The sequence below is a fragment of the Ischnura elegans genome, chromosome 5 (assembly GCF_921293095.1).
Source record: "Ischnura elegans chromosome 5, ioIscEleg1.1, whole genome shotgun sequence".
Taxonomy (NCBI): Eukaryota; Metazoa; Arthropoda; class Insecta; order Odonata; family Coenagrionidae; genus Ischnura; species Ischnura elegans.
Genome location: NC_060250.1, coordinates 55,015,042 through 55,035,030, shown reverse-complemented (window position 1 = coordinate 55,035,030; position 19,989 = coordinate 55,015,042). Strand labels below are relative to the sequence as shown.

At 39.5% G+C, this 19,989-nt stretch overlaps 1 protein-coding gene across 1 annotated transcript in view; it reads left to right on the top strand.

Annotated features, from left to right (window-relative positions):
- Nucleotides 1-16,805, top strand: part of LOC124159695 (piggyBac transposable element-derived protein 4-like) — a 45,063-nt gene extending 28,258 nt beyond the window's left edge. Inside the window, exon 4 of the mRNA XM_046535605.1 lies at nucleotides 16,453-16,805. Within this exon, the coding sequence (XP_046391561.1) occupies nucleotides 16,453-16,805 (353 nt within the window). The remainder of the gene's footprint in view (nucleotides 1-16,452) is intronic.
- The last annotated feature ends 3,184 nt before the right edge of the window (nucleotides 16,806-19,989 follow it).

Below are 19,989 nucleotides of genomic sequence, written 5' to 3'. Positions count from 1 at the left end.
GTGGAGTATAATATAGTAGTTTAATAGGATATTTCTCAATTAAATTTAATAACTTTATTCTGCCTTTGGTTTTGTGGGGACACGTGCCACCTGTGCCCGCTCTGGATACGCCACTATCCACTACGGTTAATGGCGAAAGTCACACTGAACGAGATACAGGTGCCTAGTGGCGCCGCCGAATAAAAAGAGCGCGAAAGGGCAACAGATATAACGCTTAACCGCCATGTTCTTGGGCCTCCTTTTAATGGAGTACCCTTGAGCAAGAGGTCTGTGGCGATGGGAAGGGAGCCAGAGGAGAGAGAAGCCGGGTTATTACGCTGCAGCGGGATAGAGTCGTCTCCGTTCTTTCCCTCTCCCAGCATTACGACTTGCACCCAACCTGCACCTCCCTCTACTCCCCCCCCCCCCACCAGCCCCGCCCCACTCCAGCCCTGTCTGCTCGCCCATCTCCGTAATTAGTGTAACCAGTTTTTACAATTAGCCCTCGCATCACAAGGCAAGAGTTATTAACGGCCACTTTAGTAAATTAGTTGGGAATACATATTATGAGTAATCCATTTGTGAAAAGGATCTCTCTCTCTCGTTCATTTATGCGTGTGTCTGCGCTCCGAAGAGAAGCAAAAAGAGAGAGAGAGAGATAAATAAACAAACAAATAAACTGTCAAATAAATTTAAAGCATTCCGCATGAATGACCGTCGGGGCAATCTCGTGAACGCTGCCATTCGATAAAAAAAAAGAATTTTTTTTTCATTCATCATCCTTTTTTAATACGATGTTCCTTCGTCTATATGAATTTTATTTTTTTTATGAGTCAAAGAGTGGGATGGGGTTAGGAAAAATGGAAATATAATCAAAGCGGAAAAGAACTTCCTATGCCCAGAGCCGGCCTTAGGGCGAGGCGACTGCCCCGGGCCCCGCGCTTTGGGGGGCCCCGCGTTCGTGAAAAAAAATAAAATATACGATAGTTTGAAAACGCAATTTCAACTATTACTGTATTGTTAAGTCCGTGCTAGACAAAAAATAATATTATGAAAAAGGAATAATAATGCAGTAATTTAAAGTAAAAAGTGCGCTTTTTATGTTTATTTTACGTTATAATTTTATGAATAAATATAATTATAAATTTAATTTGTATTATACTATTTTGAACTCAACTGCGTGATGGTATCATAACGGCGTAATTACGAAGTCTGAATTTGGGAGGGGAACACATACTTAGCCAGAGAGTGGTAGGGATTCAAAATGCTCGAGTTTGTAGATGGGGTATAGAGTTTAATGTTTTAAGTGAAGGGCCCCGCACTGAAGGTTCGCCCCTAGCCCCGCACCTGCTAGCGCCGTCACTGCCTATGCCGGTGTATTAGCATGGAAGAAAAACCTCGAATAATTTACATGCGTCTTATTTCTATAAACATACACTCATCACGCAAATTAGTATATTACCATCAACACAAATACCATACCAAAGCGAGACGAAAGTCATAAAAGAGTGTCTCATTTATTTATTTAATTATTTCTAACTTCCCCATAAACAGCACATAGAGGCCTTTTACAACGGAAGATTAACAAAGGCAACACAAACATCTATGCCCTGGATAGGGACCACCTACCAAGGCGGGATTCGAACCCACGACCTACGATTTCGACGGCGAGGACTTTACCCCACCGCCACCTAGGCCGGCCAAATTCCAAGCCTTAGTTTATTTTTTATTTCACGTATGATTGCATTATTAGGAATTAAAATTATTATTAATTAGTAATAAAGGCATTGCAATATTTCCACTGACTTCATTTTCGCATGACGCGCTTCGTTGTTGCGACAAAATTTTCTGGAGTGGACGGAGAGGAAGATGCACGACGAAGTGCAGGTCATGGTGGGCTAAGAGAGGAAGCTGATGGAGGAGATACGAAGGAGGCAGAGGGTCTGGTTCGAGCGTGTTTTAAGTGGGGAGGGAATATTGAAAACCGTATCAAAGGGAGAAATGTTAGCTAACCGAAGGAGGTAGGCACGGAATAGATTTTTTGTAGAATGACACTAATGGGTTTTCACTTCAAATTGATAATGGAATTCCAAGTTGGAAGTAGGGATTAGCGGGAACGTCTCGCCAAATTATTCATTTAAACCTGCCTAATACAGTGGAATACAATATCATTCATAATAGTAATTATAATATTAATAATGGTAATAATTTTTTTAAAATGAGAGAATGCCTATACTTGCAAGTATAAATGCATGCATTTATACTTGTTCCTTCTAAGCCATAAGGCTTTTAAGAAGGTTCCATTATTGTATTACATCGTGGAATGTTACAGGTAAAGCATTTAATATTCTGAATAGAAATGACCCTTCTGGCATATTGATTGCATCGCTTTTATATTAAATTTGTGATTTTGTTTTCATAAATAAATTAAAAAACAATAATATGACATTAAAACATTTAATTCAGATTGAAACTAAAAGAGGAGAATAATAAAAATGATATTAACATTAATGTAAAATACCTTTCATTAATTTGAATCGCGAACTTAATAAATTGCCCATCTGCTTGGATGGCGAGGTGAGTGGATTTTTATTCATCCCCTTCCAGGATGCGCTACCATTTGCTTTGACGTATTTATTCGAAGCTCTTTCTGGCAGTCGATTTATTGAAGCGCGCGACGCTCTTCAGCTGGTAATTAATGCCGGAACATTTTTGGTCGCGGATTTGTTTATCATTTTGCGTAATGGATCATCACTTTATGTGATCAGCTGGCGGGTTTGATGTTCGCTTCCAATCGATGAAAGTCGATGAAACTCATGCTTATTTCACGCTGTCGCATGCGAGCACCCTTTTGAGAATGTTTGCCCAGGGGCGCGAGGACGTTTCCCCGCCATTTACCGCCACGATCACGCCAGGTTACGAGATGCGCGTCCCGGGCAAAAATAAGGGATGACCGGGGAGGAACTATAATTGATTGAGACGAATACGAGTGAAACTAATGGACCTTAAAATTACATTTGTCGTTTATTATTAACCACCCTCATTTTTTTCATACTGAAACGTTGAGTTTTCGACCAATAATTCAATCTTTTATTTCTCACATGCCTACGTTTCCTATATTCGAAATTCGAAAACTATTTCGTCGTAGGGGCAAAAACATAGCCAAAGATTGAAAAAGAAACGTATGAATGTTATAACTGATGCAACAGAACTTGCATTCAAATTATAACATAAAATAACTGTGTCGTTTAAAAAGACTTAACGAAACGTATATAACTATCTTAGGATGGGTAGTATGTCGTTGAAAATGATTTACTCCATAAATTTAAGACATAAATTCAACAACCATTTACTCGTTCTTTACGTAGAATTTCGTAGATGGATGTAAAACGCGCAAGTCACAGCGAATATTTCCTAATTCCACTCGATAAGTACAAATGTAATAGGCCCTATGCAAAACTAAAGAATGAAATGCAATGTGAGAAGGCTGGGTTTAACCCGTGCTTGATGCCTTGATGCTTGATGCCTGTAAAGTATCACTGACATTGATACGCACCATCATATCTTATACATCGTATTTTTACAAATTTTTCCAGACGTATGCTATCACTACGACAACGACGAAGTTTGATGCGAAATCTATAGCTATTTATAAATTATGAATCCTTAAAAATATTGTCCTAATTACCGAAAGTCAGCGCTCCTGAGTCAAGACCTAGCATTGCTGCTATTTTATGAGGCTCAATTCAACTTTGGAAACTAAGATTTTTAAGAACCGCAATAATCAGCTCGGAAAGTATAAAAAAATATGTTGCTGAGACTGATAAGCTGGCTTTATTTATATTATTGAAGATTAAAACGTATAGAACCTGGATACATACCCAAATCTCTGGGAACTCTCAAAATTGTTTTGCTCGAGTGGCCCACTGCGTTCGTGGAATTATGGATAGAGGATTTTCATGTTCGCCGATATAAAAGAAAAGAGTAGATTCCCCCTAACGGGTGGGATGAAAATAAAAATATTACCCGCTTTGATAACCTGAAGGAGATTGTTCCACATATTTGAGCTTTTCGAGATGAGGGGAAAAATTTAATTGGAATAAAAGGTTAGTTTAGCACCATTTCCTTTCACGGAAATAACATAAATAACTGATGATGCCGGTTTAATGGAAATTAATTTGTGGGTTGCCCTCCGCGTCCACACATCTTCGTGACTACTGTTTCGCCGGCGTTGCAGCACGCGTCTTCAGGTTTGAAGTGCCGCACGTTTCATTTCATTGACGAGTAATGTCTCGTTCAGATTACGATTGTTTCACCGATCGTTGGAACTATCGTGCATTCACAATGCGATGGTTAAAACCTGTGCTGCCCTCCAGAGCTGAAATCTAAAGTGAACGAGAAACAGACGGTTAACGAAGCTGTTGAGGTATGGAGGGTTAGCATGTTATATAACATGTTAGCACGGTAATATATATTACCGTGTTCAACGTGTATTCGACGTATAATTTTTCTTCCGCCCATATTCTTCCTTGCTTTGACAAATTCACGAAAAAAATAGAGCGATGGGAGCTTCACAAACTTTTCGTTCTTCTCTTGTCGCTTCCTCATCCGGTTTCTCAGCGCCAAACCATCGTAAAGTGGCAACGTTAGGAACTACGTCAGCTATTGTCCGGACATGCATTCACACAACTAGTTCTGCCAACTGTAGTTAGAACGATCGCCGGGACAATCATAATCTGAACTGGGAATAAGCCTGGAGTAGGCGACCGAGAGCCAGGGTCATGCACTATGAGGGAAGGGTGGAGAGAAACCCTAACGAAAGGCGCCAAGGGGACCACGGATACGACGGACGGATTGTTGAGTTTGATTTCTCCTCCACAAATCGCTCAAACAGGGATCGGGCAGCCGTCGAACAATATCTGTCACCGGGATTTGAACCCGGACTTTCTGGGTGGGAAGCCAGCATTCTAGTCACCACACAAACGCCATCACCGCAACCGATAAGTTTCGTCCGAATATGTCGGTCAAACCGACTAATCTGACTAAAAACCTTTATAATACGGTCAAAAACTTGCAACCACCACTTCAAACCTGAAGACGACTGCTGCAGAGCCGGCGAAACTGTCCTCACGAAGATGAACCGACAAGAACAACAACCCGGATATTAATTTCCATTATACCGGCATTATGATGTATAAAAAATTTTAGCCCTCGAAGGAAAATTGTGTTAAATTAACGTTTTATTTCAGATACATGTTTCCCAATCTCGAAAAGCTCAAATATGTCGAACGATCTCATTCGGGTTATCAAAGCAGTTAGTATTTTAATTTTCATTCCACCTTATATTATAGAGAGGGTCTGCTATTGTCTTGTATATTGAAAAACATGAATTCCCTTCATCCCTATATCTACCAACGTGGTGGCCCTCTTAAGCAAAACTGTCGTCACGAGGATTAGTCCACGCGGAAGACAAACCAGAAACCTGTCTTTGCCGACTGCATCACTCTACGGAAGCCTCCATCAACATTGGAAATTAATAGGGTGGTTTCCTATTATTTTTTATTGCCTCAATCGAAAGATTTTTACCACTGGAGTACGTATTTCACTCTTTTAGATTTAGATTTTTTAATGACGATATCCATTTTTCGCGATTAAATGAAAAGTGAAAAATGTCAAGCGTGCGAAAACGCGACGGCTATGTATGAATGCTGGGAAAAGCCCGTGTGATGTCATTCTGATTCAGGCTGCCGTCGTGTGAGTTTACTTTAGGGTGAGGCTTTATGCGCCGCTACGATGCAGACTGCTAGCAGGTACCAGAGTACCCTGCTAGCAGATAGCGCTAGGCTTAAATAAGGATTATTAATACCCTATCAAACGAAGGAAACTTTCCGACCTTAGCCATTTTTAATAGGTGATTATTAAGACATGTTTCCCTGAGCTCTGTGCCTCATGCATGCATTGGTAATCTCAAACGATGTAAAACTTCTATCTACTAGTATAGAAACTAGGTCCCTGTGACGTCACGTGGAGTGGCATCGCATGGGCGCCAATCTGGCCTTTTTAAATGCGGTTAAAATTGACCATTGCCATTCGTCTGAACTGGGGTTTCTAAAACCAAATAATTTGTATATTATGAATACACTAATGGTGGGTAACGAATCGCAATCAATGCTTTTCGTTTTATTTGATGAAGGAAACTACCCTATTTAACACAAAACGGGAAACATTATATTTTCCGAAGCAAAAACGAAGCCAAAACTCAGAGAAAATTAGTAATGGTACACACGTTGCATCCTTAAATTAATATTAAGACTATCAGTACCCACCAGCGCATTATGAACCCAGGTTGACCTTGCTGGGCTACCGATTGTTACCATGGTGCTTGTCATGGCCCAATCATGAGAAACATGGCCCAATCGCGAGAATAATGGGCCAATAGCGAGAAATGGTCACAGGGGGTTCGGGAGACATGAAATTCACTGCGGCATGCCAGTGCCTGGCTCTTCTTCGCTAGAGTTTTGCAAAGGAGAACCACTGCAGTGGGGAGACATGAATTAATAGTGGATTTCCACAACTTGCTTCCCGTTTTGTAGGCAGGCTGTTTTCGGTCCGTTTTCGTAGGTTTTTTGCACCCACTTTACGCAATGTCAAACTACAGTGCTGGGACTAGGCGTAAAATGTGCGTGCAAAGATTCAGCGTCGAATGCGTCTAACCCCATCACAATAGCATTTGGTACGACTGAGATAGGCCCTAAAGTGTAACTGCGTAGAATGCAGATACACACGCTGCAAACTAAGTAAATGCAGACTAGTCTGGGTCTGTGATGACACAAGGTAACGCAATATTAAAAAATTCATCCAGCAACGATACTCATGTCTCACCAAGCTCTGAGAACATTACATAGTAGACCCATTTCGATGAAAAAGTACAACAGCTAAAGAGTTTTCCATTTTTATTAGCACCCATTTTTCTACCTCTATTACGAATGAAATTCTTAAACTGATATGAACGCGACGGATAGAATATTTACAGTGCGGAGAAGAGGAACGGAAATAATTAAAACTGAGATATTGGACGTAATTTTATCGCCGGTGGAGAGAACTCTGTGCTCACTATTTTAAAAAAAGAGTATCACGCTAGATCAATTCCTCGATTGACTATCATATCGGCATTTTTCAAAAGCACTTTTTCGTAATAAACGAAAAAATTCATGTTCATTTCCCTTCATGAGTCGGTTGGAGAAGCAAAAAAAAAACGAAGGACGAAATAATAAACGGAATAAAATGTATATCGAGATTCCGGAGTAGCGCGAGTGATTGAATGAGGGCTCGGGATACTCGCGCAGAGGCAAAGCGGAAAACGGTTTTATTTCTTTTCGGCCACTCGGGGCAAACACATTTTCCATTCCGTTTATTCCCAAACCCGGGAGAGGATTTTCAAAATCCTCCACTCCTTCCCCCTCTCTCTAAAATTTCGCAGGCCCTTTCGGATCGAATGAAAATTTATGATGGGGCAAGTACTACCGCCGCGGCAGCAGGCAGCGTTGGCAATTAATGCACCATGGCTTGTATGCACTCGACGTTATACACAAGCTCCGCGTCGTGCGCCACTATTTCATTGATTGGGCGCGAGAGGGCACGGCGTTCGGCAAAAAGGTGCTGGCAGTGCGGGTTGTTCCGTACAAGTGCCCATTACGGTTTACAGTGACGGCCTACGTCTGCGGTGGTTTATTTAAAAAAATTAAATTTTTAATGCCACAAATTTGAATGCGCAGAATGGTAGACTACGGAAATTTACGGCATTCCTTTTCATCCACGCCGTGATTGGAGAGAATAAGGGGTGAATCTTCACCCGACTCAAATGGCAACACGAGGTTCCACACGATCTGGCGATAATCTTTTCGACGATTACGCTTTAAATGTGAACTTCGCCCCGCAAGCATTTCTTTCCAGTTTTTCTTTTCATTTCTGTTAGCAATAATATAGATTTTTTTAAAACTGAGGCATAGTTAATTTGTTAAAAAAATTCTCGTTTTAATTTAAAATGTAAGAATAATCAACACGAACGGTATATTTTATTCAAGGCTGGAATATAAATTGTATTATTATATTAAATTATATATATTATATAAATTATATTATATTAAAAATAATATTAAAACTTTTATCATAAATTAATGCAAGCAGAAGGCCTTTGATCATGAAGTACCGAAAATCATTTAATGCATTTATCAGGGAATGATCACTTTTTGTGACCGCATTGTACGTTATCAATGATGATTTAACTCAGTTTTGTGGTCCTTAATTGATTTGGCACTCGAAGCTGTAGCATTAAGCTAAGTTGCGAGCAGCACAGATCGTTCCATAAAAAAGGTGATTACGTTTTAGGTGAATTATTGTTGCGATGGTATCCATTCCAACAATTATGCATTTTTCTACTAAAACATGAATTTGCTTAATACCAGGTTGGAATTCACTGCATTCCATTTACAATTACGTCGAATGCGTGTAATTCGGATGGAATGTGGAACTTAACACAATGGGTACCTCATGAAATGGCGCAAATGTGATTAAAAAGAAATAGCAATGAAATTCCACATTGATTTATTTTTAAGATCCCGGTTTTGACGTAGTACGTTATCATCGAGCACAGTAAACCTAATAAAAATACCGTCAAGCAGTTGCGAATCGGACAAATACCACGAGAACTGGGTTCTGGTTTTTATCTCTCCGCCTAGTAAGCATTTGTATTGACATCCGAGATTAGTCACTGGCTTGAATTAAAATACAAAAGCCCCTAAAAATTAAAATCGTACCAAAAACTCCACATGGAGCTATTACAATTTAACCTTTTGATAGTCCTATGCTAATTAACAACAAGGATATATAATTGATAGGAGAATTAAGAATGTTCATAAATGCAACCACTAAGCATGAATTACAATGTCAAGCAGCAATTTCGTAAAAGTTCTTCCCGACAAAAAAATACCGAGTTAGAATAAAAAAATGTAACGAATCGAGCCAATTTTAAACGACGACAACGCATCATCAAAAAGGAAGAATCTGATAGGATAGATAACTATGGAATAATAATTTACAAGAGCCACAGGCACATTCAAAGCCTTCGAGAATTAAACATGTATATTAACATAATATATAAAAATAACATATGTTGTTGGATAGTGATCGTATAAAAATTAATTTAAGCTATTATACATTAGGAATCAGTATATAAACGAATTTTTTCAGGCCCACAAATGAGTCACGGAGTCGGTGAACGAAGTAATGAAACGTAAATAAGGTAAGAGAGAAAACCAGGATTTACGTTTACAAGAACATAGAAATTATAAGGAAGTCCCAATGCAAACCAAAGCAAAGATATTTTCATTATTTGGGGCTACCATTGGGAGATGTGTTCCCCGAATGAAAATAGCGATAAATTCCTACTTATTGAAAATAAATAAGACCATAGCCAGAAAAATATTCTTCGGTATAGGGTAGTTTGGAAGGGGTGCACTGAGTACCCGTTTTCCCAAAAAATTCTGAAGGTGTTTGCACTAAAAACCTGTTATTTCTTACAATTAGATCCTTCGAAATTGTGACAAACATAATTTAGATAATCAGCAAATGTCCAATTTTCAGTACGTCATGATAACAGTAGACAAGTAACCTCCTCGTCAAAAGAAAAACTTAATTCAATCAATACATTTATGACGCAACGATCGAGGGATAAATAGCAAATTCACCGGCCAGCGTTAGTGTCCTTTCCTTGATAGGAGGATAATAATCTCCTATAAATCAGACGTAAATATTGGGCATTCCGTATATTTCCGCCGACAAAAATTTACCTAAAGTCTTCGTGGCTGGAACGACCCCGGTCCTAAATTCTCGAATAACATATCTTGTATTTCTAGATATTGTAGCTCCTTGTATTTCGAGATATTTCTTTCCAAAATCCACTTCGTCTTTTTCAAATCGTCTTTAGGCAAAAGTACATCATTTGAAAAAAAAACAAAATCTTAAGGTGCTTCCAGAATTTAAAGGCTACATATAAGTGCCGGTTTCAGATTGAAGGGATCTCTTTAGCATTAAAATGAAAGGTTACAGATTTTCATTTTCCATGGATTTCATTAGCGTGGTTTTGAAATGAAGTCGCTCAATCGTGTAGGTACTCAAAGTTAATAGATTAAACCGGAAAAATGAGAGAAATGACTACATCCTCATGCTTTTTTTTAGAATTTTAATCAATCATCAAACAATTCTGTGGTTCTAAGTGAAAACGATGAATACCTGGTGATATTAAACCGACTTTAGACCAGTCATTTGCATTAATTTCAAATTCACGAAAATCGATTGAAATGATTGTAAATTATTAAACAAGATAGTGTACTTGGTAAATCCTTCATAATTGTGATTTTTTAAAAAGGCCTCGAGCAGCTCTACTCACAATCACAGTCCATTAATTATTGCATTTATTACAAAATCATGAAAAGAAATCGGAATGAATGAAAATAATAAGACATGATGAAATACTAAGTGAATTTATCTTTCATCAATGTGGTTTTTCAAAACGGCATCATGCAGATAAGGGACTATAAATAGATGACTGTATTTCGTGCAAATGAAAAACTGACAGTGTCGGTTCTTGGGATATAAGTCGTATTATCAAGTTACATATTGGATTCACTTTCGCCACCTGTACTTTTCCACTCGTCGGAGAGTCTTCACTAACTGGCAGGGGTCTTTCTTTAAACTCCAATTTGAAGAGTATATCCAACTTCCACCGCTAACATGCCACTCTTCAGATGACTTCAGTTTTTATGCACATCGCGGAAAAAGCATCAATAAACACAAATTTGTCGCCAGCGTAATGCGAACCAGCTATTCTTGAAGGGAGAACCCTGAGCCCATCTCCGAATCAGAAAGGTAGTAAGGGGACCCCACTTTGCTGAATGCCTCGAAATGAATGCTCCAGGGTGAATAGGGGAGGATATCCGTCGCCTCAGATGGAAGGAAGGGGAAGGGTCAGGGCGGGAATAGGGTAGGATATATGAGAAGGAGAGAAGGAGACAGCTTTAGTGATGGCGGAAAAAAAATAGATATAAGAATCGAAGTTTCGAGGAAAAAAAATGTACACTCGTATCCGCCCCGGCGGCGTTCAAACAATGCAAGACGCGCACGGACAGAGGGGGTAAATGCTCACCCCTTACTTCTTTCTTCCATTTTTTTGTTCAAATCGTTTCGATGTGGGTTTGGAGAAGGGCGATAGGGGAGGGAGGACGGGCAGGCGCAATCGATTTTAACCGACGCTCAGCCATGCAAAAAGATTTTTTTTTCGAGCCGGGTCGTCCGGCATTACCCGCACAATGCTCTTGTACACTCCAAGGGGTCTCGGGAGGGTACCCTGTGGGACTCGCAGGATCGGGATGATAGCAACAACCAGGGTAAGAGGAAAGAAAGCCGGATACAAGGGTCTGTATTGGAATTCTACCGGAGATCGGGTTGGTGTGGTGGCTAACTTTTAGCTTCCAACCCGATGGGTCCAGGTTCAGATCCCGGAGATGGGAGAGATTTTTCAGAGAATGCCCAGAATTCGCGGTGCACGCGGAACCACTTAATAATCGCACAGATGAGCATAATTGGATTGACTCACGGCTCCATGTTGCGTTCGAATTACTGATCATTTCGTTAATTTTCGTCGTGGTTGAGGGTTTCCAGTTAAAGCCGAAATCAAACTTTCAGTACAGGATCACGATGTTTATGAACCTTTCTAAAGGCCGTTTTATACGGGGCACAGAATTGCGCAGGTTAGAGCTGCATTAATTTCTAAAATGGCGTTGAATTGCGCGAATACATGAACGAAATTAGAACAGGCGCTATTTTGCCGTCTCGCATCCACGCATTCTCGCATGTGTTCTAGCAATTCACCGCTTTACACGACGCAATTTTGATTGCGCCTTCGCACGTACGTCAGATTGCGGAATTCCGCGTACCGTGTAAAACGGCCTTAAGGAGCTACAGCCGGAAAACGGTGCATCAGTATGTGCCATCATTTCTGTCGTACTCTAAATGCCCAAAGAGATCCTGATGTAGTAATTCAGGCTTACGGATCAATCAGGAGGGAATCGGATTGGTATGGCGGCTAGATCCCAGCGGTGCTAGAGAGTTTACCGAGAATGCCGAATCCCTGCTTGAAAACTTTAAGGAGGGTACCTTAAGTACAGCACTCCGTCAGATGGGATGTTAAGCCTTGGTCATCTTGCCGCATTTCGCTATGGCATGCTGATGCCAACGAAGGGTTTATCTCCATCATTACCTAAAGGCCCAAACATTACTATACTTGAATTTAACCTCCTAAGTCACCTTGTTAGGACACCAGCTAGAAAATAACAATAAAATGCTAATTGATAATTCAATGACAAAAATCTGATTCATGACGGGAAGAATTCCTTTGTTCATCATATTTGATTCGTAGAAAAAGCTGATTTCCGTGAAAAAGAGGGCGTGAATCGTCATCGATTATATATCCATTCACTAAATCATCCCAGTCAAACAGTCGAGAATATCTGTTTACTCTGACTCGGTGTTCATTCGCAGAAATAAATACGGGCATTGTGCCAATAGAGTGGCATGTTCGCTGGCAAGGCACAACCTCGGCGATCGATCACTTTAAATTAACTCGAAGGTATGGTTCAGCCTGTAGAATATCAATTAAATGCCGATAGTTCAGTATAAATATTTCAATTTAACCGTTAAAGAATAAAAAAATTGCTGATAAAGTTTCGCAACTAACGTTGAGATGAAATATGCTATTTTTACGATACTCCCAGCCTGAAGCATTTCAAATCAATCAGAATTTAAACGTTTGGCATATCACCTGGAGTGAAGCACCATACGAGCACATAAATTAGGTTGCTCAACGAAAAACTGTCATGGCTTCGACTCCTGTCCTCGTACCGCTTTCATGAGCAGATATGCTAATGATTCGCACGGCTGTGCAAGGCCCTACGGGTGTAATGCGAGACGTTCATTGAGGCTTTCGATGGGCAAGGTGCCGCTCTGAGTGTTCCAATCTGTCGGGCTTGACGGTCCTAATGCATTTAATTACTCGTTGGACGTGGGAAAACATATCGTTTGGTAGGTAAAGATGGAGTGCGATACACTATATTCAACTCATTCTCAGCTAACGCCAAAATTAAGTGGAACAATCATCAATATCGAGTTCAAAAAGAAGTACGTAACAAGTAATTATCCGCGTCGTAATAAACGTGGGAATATTCACTCTCTTGATTTTTATTTTCACGACTCGCTTTCACTCATTAGGGGGGGGGGGGGGCTGTGCCCCTCTATACTCACCTGGAAAAGCCCTGCGGCAATATCTGGACACTCTGGCAGTTTTTACCAATTTTGTCTCCGTTTGTTTTTACGGCTCGTTTTTTCGGTTATGTCTAACCGTAGCTTGATCAAAAATAGATGGAAAATTTAATGATATGACTTTTTGTCGTATATCGTCTCGTTCACCCCAAACATTTATATAAGTCAGTGGTTAGAAGTGAGTTTGATAGTATATGGATTAGAGAAAATTAGGTTAATCCCAAAAAACCCAGAAGTAAAGTTATAGATTTCATAAACTTGGGAAAATGAAGTTGTTTGTGAAGCAGAAAATTGCAAGCGTTAAAATATTACCAGTAATGGAATCGTTCTCTTGATATATTGTAAAACTTAATCTTATGAATTAAATAAAATAAGCTCGATTTATTCCCGTTCCTTTATCCAACGTCTACTCTTACAGCTATTGGAGGTACCTGAAGTTATTAACCATTTCACGAAATGAGGCGTGGAAAGTCGTTGATTCATTTGTTGCTCCAGTCCTATCACCGTGGGCGCTCCGCTGTATCTCTCATCCCAGCGCATTCATTTGACACTGATCTAGAGACATAGTGTATTTTTCATATGAATACTTATTCAATGTATTTACTAAGAATTGCAAAAATACAAAGCATTTTTTTAAGAGCCTTGATGATACATGGGTCACTCAATGGACTTTTAAGGCCATTTACTGCAGTGAAAAAGGCCCTTGTTCAACTTTCCGGAAAAAACTTTTCTTCTGTTTTACTTTATTTTATAAAAAGAAGTCAACCGTGAATTCCCATTTTACAACTCCACTTCTGCATTCCACACTGCTATCCCACTCAATTTTCCAAAAAAAGTTACAGAATTAGATGATTACGAGATATGATTATTCTTTACTGTATTTATGCATTGTAAATTACGGGTGATTTTAATTTATCACTCCGTGTTTCAACCCCAAGGCTGGTTTGGATAGGTGAGGATAGAGGTCACCTCGAACTAAGCCACAGGCGTGTGAACCTTTTTCCACATTCAGTGTAAGATGGCCATTTCCTTTCCGTGGGCCACCTCATACTGAGAGAATTTTGTTTAGAAGCGTCCGAAGATTTAACTCGGGATTTGAACCTGAAACCCCTCGATAAGAAGCGCTCTACCTACTAGGATATTATCAATTGTATTAATAATTGATAAGGTTAGGGTTAGAGCGGAAGACCCTATTATTAATTAGATAAATAATTATGGCATTTTCTTTGAGTAAAAAATAAGTCGGTGTTTTAAATAACTAAAAGTAAGGACACAAGGAAGATAATTGCGTTAAACAAATGATGCTTTAGTGCATGGGAAGGAGCTGAAGAGGGAATTGTTATGGAACATTGTTAAGAAAAGGGCGGTGAATCTTTAAATACGGTGAGGAGCGCTTTACGGAGCAGATGCGAGGGCGCAATGGAAATAGCAAGAAATAAAAATAAAATAATGATAAAAAAGACTTTTTTCAAAAACAGTATAAAATTCAGTTAACTAAAAAAGTGAAAAAGCGACTTTTTATCAAACAATAAAGCGTTGGCGGGAGAACATTTTTTAAGTGGTGAATCATGTAATTGACCAAACCAGAGCCGACATTTCTTGCAGAGAAATTATAACTATCTATGGAGAAAATTTAAAACTTTTTTTCTATACGGAATTTTAGTCAATTAAATGTAGTAATATTGAAAAACATTTCAAACGTCGAATTACTGAATACTGAGGTACCCTACTGTCGTCAAAAACAACCATTTTGCAAAATTTCCAGCCAATCCAACAATGGTAAAAGAATTAAAAATCCAAAACAAGATTGCATTGATGAAACAGACGAAGCAAGTTAAGAAAAGTGTGTACATAAAAAAGAATGGAGGCTTTCTAGATCTGGATATGCGGTGCGCATTGCGGAAGGTGAAGTTGACGAATGGGAAGAAGGAAAAGGAAGTCCTAAACATCGTGGGCGAGGAGAGGAAAGATATGGATGAGATACGGAGAAGGAAGAGGGCTCGGGTAGAGCGCGTACCAAGGGTGGAGGTGTTAGGACGGGCTAGAGGGGAAGATAATAGAAATGGGAGGAAGAGAATAGAATTTATACACACAATGAGCGAGAAAATGCTTTACGGGGAATTGAAGAGGGACGTTCAGTCTGTGTATGGGTGGGTGGGTGGCAATCCTTTTAAATCGACCACAAACGTTAGAATAGCTTTAACAATAATAATTTATAACGACTGAAAACCGTTATCAGCAATACTTATTTGTCCAACAAATTTGTCTTTAAAAGGAAGGCACAACCACGTTCTACAATAACTTACATTTTCAATCTATTAATCCCACATCATCGCATAGAGATGTATCATAGATCGTTCGGATATTTCCCGCAGATGGTTTTCACTGCCTGATGATGTGAAAGCTTGTAAATCCCACAGGATTTAAAAGAAAAGTTTTAAATTTGATTAATTCCAGCATGTTGAAATGAAAAGTGAAATTTTTTGTTGTATGTAATTTTTGGACTACAATAAATTAAGCAATTATATGAACACCTTTTCGTTCACTCTATACTATGCACCGATAAAATCAGGATCTTTGAGTTGTATTTTTTTAGTTGTTCATTTATCAATGTCCAAAGGGCCAACGATTCCACGATAATAAATGTTTATTATTATTATTTTTATTGTTTTAATTATTATAATTATCTTTTCATTTCATTTTATTCAGTCTTCACGGAGTTTTTTATGTTAAGAGTTAATTCTAGAAATATTCTCGTGATGCGGCAAGTTGAAATTATTACGGCCTTTTGCAGCGTGATGTATGCATTTAGATTAAGATTGAGCATTGTATTATTATCGCCGGCCTCGGTGGCGGCGGGGTGAAGTCCTCGCCTGCCAAACAGGAGGTCGCGGGTACGACTCCCGCCTGGTCAAGTTACGCCTATCTAGGGCATGGTTGTTTGTGCACGTTAAACTGTTAACATATTAATAACCCCGATTTAAAAGGCCGTATAGAGCTGCTTTCGGCGGTATGTAAATAAATAAATAAATAGTTTATAGTAGAAGAAAAACAATACAAGGTGGACGTTGAATGCATCCATTGCACTTATCGTTCCAGAGGAAGTGGAAGTGTTGCCAGCGATTTTGGCAACGGGAGGCGGGTGGAAAGACTCACAAGAGGCGGAGGGAATAGGCGTCGGTGCAGTTGGTAGTCTTGCTTGGTCCATCCATCTTCATCTCTCTCATCCCCGCCCAGCGTACATCCCCCCTGCGGATGGGGAGAAACTGGGGTGGTGCTGCTATGGCAACCGACGACGGAACCCGTCAGCACGCTGTGAGACACACACCTTGACACGTTTAAGTAATTCCGTGTTGACGCCACCGCCGCGCTGGGAGTCTATCAACCCCGCCCGACCACCCAGGTCACCTGATTCTGCGATCCCCGCCAAAGATTACGGCATTGGGCAGTAGAGAGAATTTTAGGAGTGGGAGAGTCTAATACACAAAAATAGCAAATTCTACGATAATTAAATTATTATTATAGTATTCTACCGATTAAGGTAAGTTTCCATGGAGTGTTAAAGAAGTAATCTGGGAGCCTTCCTTTCCTTCCAGCACTGCCTTCTTCAATTCATTGTAAGGCCTACTCCCTTTCAATCTATCTAAAAATCCTATTATCTTCCTTCCCCTCCCTCGTTTACCTAACATTCTACCCTCTAACACCGTTTTCAACATCCCCCGCTGAGTATTCGTTCCATCCATACCTCCTGTCCATCTCTCCTCACACACTAAGTCAAGCACTTCGTCGTTTCTCCTCCTCTCTATCCATTTCACTTTCTCCATTCTTCTCCATATCTACATCGCGAATGCCTCCAATCTTCTATCGTCGTCTTTCCTCATTGTCCACGTTTCCGCACCGCAAAGAGCTACACTCCAGATCATACTCTTCACTGAACTTTTCTTTAAATTCTTACATAACGATCCTCTCAGAAGCTCCGTGAACGCCTTCTTAGCTAATGCAATTCGCTCCCTGATTTCCTTACTACTGTATCCGTTTTCCTCTAATTTGCTGTCTAAATAGTTGATTTGCTCTTCCTGCTCAAGGGTAAGTAAATAACATTCGATAAAGATTTTGATAACCTTATGCGGGGTAACGTTTGAAGAACAGGTATGGAGAATACTGAAAAAAACGGAGAAATCAGGAACCAGATAATTAGATACTGTGGCTGTGATCATAATTATGAAAATTAGGTATCTTGGTCATGTAAGAAAAAGGGAAGAGGATGCGGTGATAAGAATAGCGTGGAGAGGCATTGCGCAGTAAAGAATTTTTGGATTGTGAGAGTCTAGAAAAGTCAATTTCACGACAAATTTAAAACATTTGTTAATAAAATATTGAGAAGGATATATTGGCCAACATTTGAGGAAGGGGTATGGAGGTTATTGAAAAACAGAGAACAAAGGAACCTGTGCAGAAGACCAAATATTGTAGCTGTGATAAGAAGTAGAAGAATTTGGTTGGTCATGGTCATGTAAGAAAAAGAGAGGAGGATGAAATTATAAGAAGAGGTCAGCCGGAAGGAAGGCGCCCACTGGGAAGACCAAGACTAAGATGGAATGACCAAGTGGTTGAAAACATGAGAAGACTTGTGGGAGAGGTTGACATGGCGTCTGGAGTCTGGAGACAACTTGTTGGCGAGGCCAAAAATCGACTTGGAGCGGCAAAAGGAGTGAGTGAGTGTATAAAAAAGGAAGGCATGTAAAGAGTGCCATGTAAGCGGTGGAAATTGGATATGCTATTCAAATTGAAGTTTAAAGAAAGATAAAATCAACTGATTCGGGCGTTACTTGGTGGAACGATGAAATGTTCATGGTGAAACAAAACTCAGTACTAGTCCACAAAATTTTATTTTAACAGTCTACCAGTTTCAACGTTTATACCGTCATTATTAAGACTACAATTCACTATCATGTCATTATCACTACAAGTCATTATCATGACGGTATAAACGTCGAAACTAGTAGACTGTTAAAATAAAAGTTTGTGGAATAGTACTGAGTTTTAAAGAAAGATCCCTACTCGTTGGTGAGGACTTTCCCAAACATAACAGTTTATAACGATGTCGTGGGTGGATAGGCCGCACTGTTGGGCTACAGGCACGGCGGAAGAAATTTTCTATCTCGAAAAAAAAATAAAAGCTTGGGTGGTATGCGGGTTGCCTTAAGTGATATTTTGTTTTCAATTCACATGCATCGGAAAACCATACTTTCCATTGAATCGTCTATATATTTCGCTTGCTTAGCGATGAAATTTGAATGCAACGTTGAATGTGGACAAAGTGAAATCTTTGAAGGAATAATTCTCGGGTTTTTCCCAATTGGGACCAATTAACCATAACCACGCCCGAATGTAGGGAACCCGAGAATTATTCCTTCAGACCGTACGTCGGGAAAAACTAAAATTCTACAAAGTGAAATCTTTCTGAATTTCGGTAAATGAAGCGTCAGAGAATAGGCGCTCCTAAGGTATTGGTCTTCTCAGCATAGGTATCGCGGGTAGTTGCCACAAGGAAAATTATTGCAGGAGGTCGGAAGGCTCCCAACTATGACCACCTAGATACTCAGGAGTATCTAGGTGGTCATGTCAAAACCCCCTCCTCCATACATGCCTGGTAGGGTAAAAGGTAATTACTAATTAGCCAATCAACCGCACACGAATTGATTCCTGCTTGATGTATCACTAAGGGACCACATGAAGACTACCCTAAAAAAGAGGAATTCTGATGAATATGTATGATGAATTATCTTTTAATCGTAAAGCGCAATCATTCAATCAGCTGAAACGGATCGGATTTCATGGCTCACTTAAGTGAATGCATTAAGAGCCACAGGAAAAACTGGTTCATAGTCATTTTAATGGAACCAACTGCATTTAACAAAAAAGCAACGAGAAGAAGCCAAAGCAAGGTATAAATCGCGTGAAAAAATGTAAATTTCTTCTCGTGAGAATCAAAATATTCCTTTAGTATTTTAGAAAATTGATGGACAGTATAATGTACCTGTAATTCTTTGCTACGCTAAGGAAGATACAAAACTGTATGCTTTAGAACTGATGGATTCACAATATTGTACCAAAAAATATGCACACAATGAACTCCAACGAGCAATCAATCAACTAAATGGGCGTAGCAAAAAAGATGCGACGTCTTTGCTACGGTATCTCTTTTTCAGGAGAAGCGGTGGAAGAGGATATGTAATTTTCATCATTTGAAAGTAATTCAATCAAAGTGATACGATGAAGGAGAAAGCTCAGCTCTTTAAAAAATTCAACATAAAGAATGCAGGAAAGTAATACGTATATACCTATCCTGAACACATACCAATGAATTGCAAGAAAAAGGTATATTTCCTATCAATACATTATTTTCACTCAGCAAGAGAAATAATAAGAAAGATTGACTTCCAAATTCAATTACTACAGCTCATTCTTCTAAGGCTATCAAGCACAGTAAATTCTTAGGCCTTTTTTACTTAAGTAACCCATTATTACGAATAATAAAGTTTCGACAATCACTTGGCGGAAGTGCCTGATCCATCACAGGTATAATATAAAATACTTGGTTGCTTTACTGACAAACCTCATTAAAACGACTAT